This window comes from Octopus sinensis, linkage group LG13, assembly GCF_006345805.1.
Source record: "Octopus sinensis linkage group LG13, ASM634580v1, whole genome shotgun sequence".
Taxonomy (NCBI): domain Eukaryota; kingdom Metazoa; phylum Mollusca; class Cephalopoda; order Octopoda; family Octopodidae; genus Octopus; species Octopus sinensis.
Genome location: NC_043009.1, coordinates 55,478,433 through 55,488,432, shown reverse-complemented (window position 1 = coordinate 55,488,432; position 10,000 = coordinate 55,478,433). Strand labels below are relative to the sequence as shown.

Sequence of the window (10,000 nt, the reverse complement as noted above, 5' to 3'; positions counted from 1 at the left end):
TACACTGTTGTGTTATGCTATTGCTTGCTCCTGTCATTAAATTCTTTTTTAAGTCTATTGTTTCAAATCTGTTACTTAACTATAAATTCTTCTCCTTCACTCACAGGATGCTTTTGAAAGTCGGAAGTTTTCTCCAGTCGGTAAACACCTGCCTAATGTAGATATAGTGATCATGAATGAAAATCTGGAACATCAACCTGTAGGAGTGTCTGGTGAGGTAAGAAATCATACACACACACAACACACACACACACACACACACACACACACACACACACACACACACACACACTCACACATGCACATGCACACTTCCCAACTGGTGCAAACACACAGGTGGGCAGCTGAAGACCTGGGCAACGACGATAAAGGAGGGCCTCTCCGAACAATCAGGTCTGCAGGTGGTCGGTCTGCGCAGATGGAACCGCGACTGGCTCGCTATCTCCAGTGACCTCGCACAGGACCATTGAGCGTGGGCTGCCATGGTTCGTGATGCCGGCAGGACCAGAGAAGAAGCTGGTTCAACCCGCCCTGGGTGAATGCTGTCACAAGTACAAGTAAATACATGCACACACAAATACATACATATGTACATACATACATACATACATACATACATACATACATACATACATACATACATACATACATACATACATACATACATACTACGTGCCACTGGCACAGGTGCCAGACGAGGCTGGCAAACAGCCACGAAGCACCATCCGATCGTGGCCGTTTGCCAGCCTCATCTGGCAACTGTGCCGGTGGCACGTAAAAAGCACCCACTACACTCATGGAGTGGTTGGCGTTAGGAAGGGCATCCAGCCATAGAAACATTGCCAGATCAGACTGGGCCTGGTGCAGCCTTCTGGCTTCCCAGACCCCAGTTGAACCGTCCAACCCATGCCAGCATGGAAAGCGGACGCTAAACAACGACGATGATGATGATGATGATGATGATGATGATGATACATACATACATACATACATGCACACACTTGGGTATATACATCAGCTGTTCAACTAACACACCAACTCATCCATATGTTTACAAACACCGGGAACTCTCTTAACTCAAGACGTATCACTACTGTCAGTGACCAGCTTGAATTCTCAAGAACTTAAACTCATACATACATACATGTATACATACAAATATATCTATATACAAATGATCATCTGCATACATATGATCATCTCATATCTGACATGTGGTATGCTGTGCACCTGTACAGATAATGTTGATTTGATGGAGGGAGTATATATATATATATATATATATATATATATAATATTATATATATAATATATATATATATATACATACGATGAGCTTCTTTCAGTTTCTGTCTACCAAATCCACTCACAAGGCTTTGGTTGGCCCGAGGCTATAATAGAAGACACTTGCCCAAGGTGTCATGCAGTGGGGCTGAACCCGGAACCATGCAGTTTGTAAGCAAGCTACTTACCACACAGCCATTCCTATGTCTATTCATCTTACTTAATTCATCAACCTCAAAAGGATGAAGGGCAAAGCTGACCTCAGCAGAATTTAGACCCAGAACATAAAGGGTCAGAAAAAATGTTGCTAAGCATTTTGTCCGGTGTGCTAACGGCTGTGTCAGCAAGCTCACCTTTGCTCAAGGAAATAATAATAACAACAATAACAACAACAATTAAAATCAAATACATCCTTTTCTTTTTTTTTTTTTTGACTTCTACAGATTTATATTGGTGGTCCATCACTCGCCTGCGGTTATCTGAAAATGCCCAAGCTAAATGCTGAAAGATTCATAAAGACCAAACTGTCCCCAAATAACCAACCCACTCAACTGTATCGAACTGGTGACTGGGGTTACATGCTGTCCAATGGTGACCTGGAGATATGTGGACGGTGTGATTCCATGGTGAAGATCAGAGGTTATTCAGTAGAGGTTCAGGTAAGTTAACCAACGTTTAAGACTTCAAAAATAATTCCTGTCTTTATAAGATCATTTATTTTTAACTATTAACCTTTTAGCTGCAAGGTGATGTCTCTGGTCGTCTTAATATAAAATCTTGCTTCCCATGAGTTGCATATAAAACAATGGAAATAATACCAAAAATAAGCTTTCAATTAACAGCAACATTTTATTCTTCAGCAAAATGAAATTATACAGCAAACCAGATTAATACATCATGAAGAATCTGGGCTGTAGAAAATCATTCATAATTGACTTTTCAATTCAGGTGAACTTGTTTAAATGTGCTTCAACAAGAACAAAAATAATGTGACAAAGCTTCCTGAAAACAAACTCTTCCTTCTGCTAAAATGAAAAACTTCATATTAACAAAAAATGGCTCAGGCATCATCATCATCGTTTAATGTCCATTTTCTATGCTAGCATGGGTTGGACTGTTCAACCGGGGTCTGGGAAGCCAGGAGGCTACACCAGGCTCCAGTCTGATCTGGCAGTATTTCTACAGCTAGATGCCCTTCCTAACGCGAACCACTCCATGAGTGTAGTGGGTGCTTTTTACGTTCCACCAGCACAGGGGTCCGAGGAGGCTGGCAACATCCATGATTGGTTGGTGCTTTTTACATGCCACCGGCACAGAAGCCAGCCAAGGTGATGCTGGCACGTTCAGATGGTGCTTTTTACGTGCCACTGGCACGGGTATCACAACTACAATTTCCATTTGATTTTTATTTTGATGTTGATGTACTTGACTCAATAGGTCTCCTCATGCACAGCAGGTCACCCCACGATCCAAGGTTAGCACAGCAGGCCATCCTGCAATCCAAGATACTTTGAATGGGCTGGGGCTGGTTAACATTTAGAATTTGCTATGCTTGGTGGTCTATTGCACAACATGATTGGATATGCACTCCATATCCAACATAAAACTAGACCAATCCAGATGCCTGGCCCAACAAAGTATTTCAGCTTCCAATGACAGGTGGCATGTCCAATCATTAGAGACTTATGCATGGAGCCCTTTTCAGACTATTTAAGTCTAAAACATGTAATTTATGAAATTAGTCTTGCTACATCCTCAATTTTAGAGATGAAGGATTTTTTTTATCTCTTATCTCCTGCCTTTTATTTGTTTTATGACTGAGGCCATGCTGGATCATTGCTTTAAAGTGATTAATCAAACAAATCAAACCCTTGTACTTATCTTTATTTAAGTCAGGTACTTATTCTATCAGTCTCTTTTGCTGAACCACTAAGTTACAGGTATATAAACAAACCAATACTGGTTGTTAACAGTGGAGTGGGGACATATTTTACCAGATTGGACTCTTAAGTACCACTCATACATCCAGGAATATGAAACCCTAATGACAGTTAGAAATCAAACTGATTGATACGTAACTTAGATATAAATCCCCATCACCAATAATTTTATGTTCACTTTTATCCATGCTATCATAATTCTACAGCTGGCAGCCCATCTTGTCACGATCCCTTAAGGCATCTTTATTCTATTGGTCTTCCACACACAACAAAACCATCATGCTTAGAAACATATTATTTGGTGGTGGTTGCAGCGGCGGCCATAGTGGTTGCAGTAGTGATGGTGGTGGTGGTGGCAGTTGTGGTGGCGGTGGTGGTGGTGGTGATAATGGTGGCGGTGGTGCTGGTGCTGGTGCTGGTGCTGGTGGTAGTGCTGGTGGTGCTGGTGGTGGTGGTGGCAGTGGTGGTGGCGGTGGCGGTGCTGGTGGTGGTGCTGGTGCTGGTGGTGGTGGTGGTGCTGGTGCTGCTGGTGCTGGTGGTGGTGGTGGCGGTGGTGGTGGTGACAACAACTATAAACTTTCTTCTGTGATTGTTTCCAGGCTGTGGAAGCGTCTCTGATGTCGCTGAGTTCAGTGAATAACTGTGTGGTATTGGTAAAGGGAAATGAAGGAGAGGACAAATTCCTCATTGCCTACGTGGTCACCAATGGTGAGGTCACACGTAAAGATGTCAGAAACCAGCTAAAGAAGAAATTACCATTTTACATGATACCATCGTACATCTTGTTTCTAGAAAGGTCTGTAGTTTCTTTGGTCCCTTTCTTTTATTCCTCTACTTCAGGCATTCTTATCATTTATATCTGCACCACTTATACTTTGCTTGATATTTAGCTCAACGATTTGTAAAGAGTGAAAGGCAAGGTTGACTCGGACATAAGGGGATGTAACTTGTATGAAACCAAATACCACAAGGCATTTTAATGTTTTGTTCAATACTCCATTTCTGCCATCCCTCACCAATACACACACACACACACACACACACACACACACACACATATATATATATATATATAAGGGGAAAGTTTACGAAAATAAACAAAAGACGAAGGCAGGTGGAGTACAAACAAACAAATGTCTTAGTACAGCGCTCAGGAATAGAAAAAGTCTTTTACGTTTCAAGCCTACGCTCTTCTACAGAAAGGAACACAGAAAAAAACAAGGAGAGAAAAAAATGCATGTAGGAGCTAACGATCTATCATGGCGTCCTGAGTTTATATATATATATACATACATACAAATATATATATACATACACAAAATATATATATATATATACACAAAATATATATATATATATATACATACACACACACACACACACACACACACACATATATATATATATATATATATAAGGGGAAAGTTTACGAAAATAAACAAAAGACGAAGGCAGGTGGAGTACAAACAAACAAATGTCTTAGTACAGCGCTCAGGAATAGAAAAAGTCTTTTACGTTTCAAGCCTACGCTCTTCTACAGAAAGGAACACAGAAAAAAACAAGGAGAGAAAAAAATGCATGTAGGAGCTAACGATCTATCATGGCGTCCTGAGTTTATATATATATATACATACATACAAATATATATATACATATACACAAAATATATATATATATATACACAAAATATATATATATATATATATACATACACACACACACACACACATATTATATATACTAGCAAGCGTACCCGGCATTGCTCGGAGCTGTTTGTTAAGTATGCCTGTTTGGTTATTAGATCATTCACGGATGCACCTATGAACTGAATGAAAGAAATCATATTGGCAGATGTTCTCTGCATTGTTTGATTTATTTAAAAAAGACTCCGCCGGTTACGACGACGAGGGTCCCAGCTGATACGATCAACGGAACAGCTTGCTCGTGAAATTAACATGCAAATGGCTGAGCATTCCACAGACACGTGTACCCTGAACGTAGTTCTCGGGGATAATCAGCGTGACACAGAGAGTGACAAGGCTGACCCTTTGAAATACAAGTACAACTCATTTTTGCCAGCTGAGTGGACTGGAGCAACGTGAAATAAAGTGTCTTGCTCAAGGACACAACACGTCGCCGGGAATTGAACTCACAACCTTACGATCATGAGCCGAATGCCCTAACCACTAAGCCACACGCCCTCACTTGATTTATTTAGCACAATAGTGAACATGCAGAGTCATGTGCCCACAGCATTGTCATTGTTTTCCATTGGGACAATAGGTCAATCTGTAAAAAACTGGCACTAATTAGGTTTATTTTCCTTACCACATAACTGCTGTCATGTGCTGTTTAGAAGATAGAAAGGCTGAGCCTAAAGATATGACATAAAGAGAAATAGTATGTTTACCTGCTGTTTTGCTGGGTTGCACATACAACATTATCTGAAGAAAAAATTTGACATGTGGCCTGTGCAAAAAAGATGAAAAGTGTAGTATCTGTTGCCTACCTCACAATTGGGGGCACTTAACGGAGAGCGTACAGTGAAGATTATGCTAATGAAATAAATAAGGTGACGAGGGTATGGTTACCTGATGTTTTCTTGTTTGCCACATAGAGCAACATCCGTTGTTGTCTTTCTCCTGTAGTCTCTGTAGTGTGCACAGCAGCATTTGCTGCAGCATCTCTTGAAGGTTGATCTGCGCATTGTGCTGCAGTCTCTACAGCTCATGCAACAGCAATTGAGGAGGCATCACTTGTAAGTCAATCTGTGCATTCTGCTGCAGTCTCTGAAGCTTGTGCAGCAGCAGTAGAGGAAGCATTTCTTGTTCAGCGTGCTGGACGTTGCTCATTGCTCTGAGCAGCTTGTTGCACAGCAATATGTGTTAACCAATCACAATGCTGCTTTTCACTTTCCCTTCTTCACGCTGAAGCCATCCTAAGTGCATTAAGAGAGTTCCTCCTGGTGGCGCCAACCAATCACAATGCTGCTTTTCACTTTCCCTTCTTCACGCTGAAGCCATCCTAAGTGCATTAAGAGAGTTCCTCCTGGTGGCGCCCTCAGCAAATTCATTTGCACACATACATTTACTTTTCTTAGCAGCATTTGTTTGCTGACCTATAGTGGATCTTTTGCATGGTGGAAATTATCAGTTTACGCAAAGAAAAAATCCTAAGGAAAAAGCGGTAAATGTGTAGCACCAAAAAAATAGTAAAATGTAGTTGGCAAAAATGTTAATCAAACAGACTGAATTAAGGATTTTTAATTTTGGGTAAGAGTTTTGAAGTGGCTAGTTTAAGTTGGAATAATTATCTGAAAAAGAGTGCTTACATGAAAACAGGCAAATTGTAACTCACAAATGAATACTGCTGGCAGTACAGTGCAAGCAGTCAATAAGAGGTTCGCCACAGCTGACAAAGTAAAGTATTGATTTTTTCCAGCTGGGTGTGTGTCACATTTTTTCACTGGCTTAAGCCAAATCCTAGGCAAATTGAGAGTAGTCTATTTATGTTGGGGACACGGAGTTTCAAAGAAAAAATTATAAGAAAAAGCATCCTAAGTCAAAGCGAGGACACATGTCTAATTTGGTGAAATTCGGTTGAAAATTGTAGGAGTAGACGCACAGAGACAGACAACTTGCCTTTTGATATATAAGATGTGTATGTGTGTGTGTGTGTGTGTGTGTGTGTGTGTGTGTGTGTGTGTGTGTGAGTGTGTGTGTGTGTTTATGTGTATGCCAGTGTATATATGTGTGTGTATATATGTATATATTTATCTATCGATATCTATCTATCAAATATCTATATATATGCTTGTATGTATGTATGTATGTATGTATGTGAATGTGTGTGTGTGTGTGTGTGCATGCACATGTGTGTATTTTAACTTTACTGTTTTGTAACCACTTCTTTTCTAACTCAATTCAGTATTCCAGTTGTCCCAGCAACCGGCAAGCTGGATAAGAAAGCTCTACCAGAATACAACAGCCAGTTGTTGGATACCATTGATTTAAGTGGTGTCCCAATAACAGATACAGAGAAAAAACTTGCCAAAATTTGGATGACAGTTTTACAACTAAGTACTATTGACATTGAAGAGAGCTTCTTTGATTTAGGAGGGTAAGAATATATCTCTTTTACTCTTTTACTTGTTTCAGTCATTTAACTGTGGCCATGCTGGAGCACCACCTTTAGTCGAGCAAATCGACCCCAGGACTTATTCTTTGTAAGCCTAGTACTTATTCTATTGGTCTCTTTTGCCAAACTGCTAAGTTATGGAGACGTAAACACACCAGCATCGGTTGTCAAGCGATGTTGGGGGAACAAACACAGACACACACACACACACACACATATATATATATATACATATATACGATGGGCTTGTTTCAGTTTCCATCTACCAAATCCACTCACAAGGCTTTGGTCGACCTGAGGCTATAGTAGAAGACACTTGCCCAAGATGACATGCAGAGGGACTGAACCTAGAACCATATGGTTGGTAACCAAGCTACATACCACACAGCCACTCCTATGCCTATATATGTATCTATATATGTATTCTTCTATGAAATTTTAAACTCTCTCTCTCTCTCTCTTTCTCTCTCTCTCTCTATGTATGAATATGTGCCTAAGTTCACACATATTCACACCTTCATGAATACATGTGCGTAAAAAGCAGAAATGTGAAACCCTGAGTATTATTATAAGATTGTAAATAAAACATGAAGATCAAAGTTGGAATTCCTTTGATTAATATATTCTTCTATGCACAATTATATATATATATATATATATATATATATATATATATATATACACACACGATATGTGTCTATATATATATATATATATATATATATCTGAGGAAACTAGGGATAGATGAATGGTTAGTGAGAGCCGTGCAAGCCATGTACAGGGACACTGTCAGTAAGGTGAGGGTTGGTAACGAGTACAGTGAAGAATTCCAGGTAGAGGTAGGGGTCCACCAAGGTTCAGTCCTCAGCCCCCTCCTATTTATCATAGTCCTCCAGGCAATAACAGAGGAATTCAAGACAGGATGCCCCTGGGAGCTCCTCTATGCTGATGACCTTGCTCTAATTGCTGAGTCACTAACAGAACTAGAGGAGAAGTTTCAAGTGTGGAAAGAAGGATTAGAATCGAAGGGCCTTAGAGTCAACCTAGCTAAAACCAAAGTCCTAATATGTAGGAAGGTAGGCAAACAACAAATCCCTTCAGGTAGATGACCCTGCTCGATCTGTAGAAAAGGTGTAGGTAGAAACTCTATAAGATGTACCCAGTGTAAACTATGGACACATAAGAGGTGCAGCAATATCAAAGGAAGGCTAACTGGGAGGATAGTTTTCGTATGTGGCAGATGCTCGGGAGCTATATATAACACTGAAAATGTGTAGAGAACAATTTCCACCACATTCCAGGGAGAAAAACTAGAAGTAGTTGATAGCTTCTGTTACCTAGGTGACCAAATCAGTAGCGGAGGAGGGTGCACTGAAAGTGTAGCTGCTAGAATAAGAATAGCCTGGGCTAAGTTCAGAGAGCTCTTACCTCTGCTGGTGACAAAGGGCCTCTCGCTCAGAGTAAAAGGTAGACTGTACAATATATGTGTACAAACAGCCATGCTACATGGCAGTGAAATATGGGCTGTGACTGCTGAGGATATGCGTAAGCTCGCAAGGAATGAAGCCAGCATGCTCCGATGGATGTGTAATGCCAGTGTGCATACTCGACTGAGTGTTAGTACCCTGAGAGAAAGGTTGGACCTAAGAAGCATCAGATGTGGTGTGCTGGTATGGGCATGTGGCGAGAATGGATGTGGATAGCTGTGTGAAAAAGTGCCACACCCTAGCAATTGAGGGAACCTGTGGAAGAGGTAGACCCAGGAAGAGGTGGTGAAGCATGACCTTCAAACATTGGGCCTCACCGAGGCAATGACTAGTGACCGGGACCTCTGGAAATATGCTGTGCTGCAGAAGGCTCGGCAAGCGCAAGTGTGACCATAACCTTGTGGCTTATGCAAGGGGTGTAACCAGTCCACGTATGCATGCCTTTTCTTCATTGGACACTAAACTCTGCTTGTGAAGACCAGTTAAGACAAGTGAATCGAAGTCGAAATCAAACTCGGTGACCGGCATCTGTTGCTAGTGGAGCACCAAGAGTACCATACAAGTGAGATTGTTGCCTGAGCAAAAAACTGGCCTTCATGCCAGTGACACGTTAAGCACACCATTCAAGCGTGATCATTACCGCATCACCTTACTAGCACTTGTGCTGGTGGCACGTGAAACATTCGAGTGAGGATGTCACTAGTGCCACTGGACTGGTTCCTGTGCAGGTGGCACGTAAAAAGCACCATTTGGACATGGCCGTTGCCAGTACCACCAAACTGGCCCTCGTGCCGGTGGCACGTAAAAGCACCCACTACACTCTCGGAGTGGTTGGCATTAGGAAGGGCATCCAGCTGTAGAAACACTGCCAGATCAGACTGGAGTATGGTGCTCCAGACCTCAGTCAAATCGTCCAACCCATGCTAGCATGGAAAGCGGACATTAACTGATGATGATGATGATGATGATGATGATGATATATATGTGTGTATTTCTTTTCCTTGCAGACATTCCCTTTTAGCAGCAACACTCCTTAATGACTTGAAAGAAGAATTTAAAGTGGAACTCAATGTAAAAGATTTGTTTCTGTTCCCAACAGTAAAGCAACAGGCTCAACTAATTGAGGGCCGTCTCAACTTAAGTCCATCTCTC

The 10,000-nt window shown here is 41.2% G+C and overlaps 1 protein-coding gene across 3 annotated transcripts in view; it reads left to right on the top strand.

Annotated features, from left to right (window-relative positions):
- The window catches only part of LOC115218372 (linear gramicidin synthase subunit D), a 105,484-nt gene that overhangs the window by 59,980 nt on the left and 35,504 nt on the right, over positions 1-10,000 (top strand). For all 3 annotated transcript variants that reach the window (XM_029788141.2, XM_036508373.1, XM_036508372.1), the window contains exons 8-12: positions 107-217; positions 1,728-1,943; positions 3,824-4,020; positions 7,152-7,343; positions 9,856-10,000. The exon at positions 9,856-10,000 is cut by the window's right edge and continues 74 nt beyond it. In XM_029788141.2, the coding sequence (XP_029644001.1) occupies positions 107-217; positions 1,728-1,943; positions 3,824-4,020; positions 7,152-7,343; positions 9,856-10,000 (861 nt within the window). The remainder of the gene's footprint in view (positions 1-106; positions 218-1,727; positions 1,944-3,823; positions 4,021-7,151; positions 7,344-9,855) is intronic.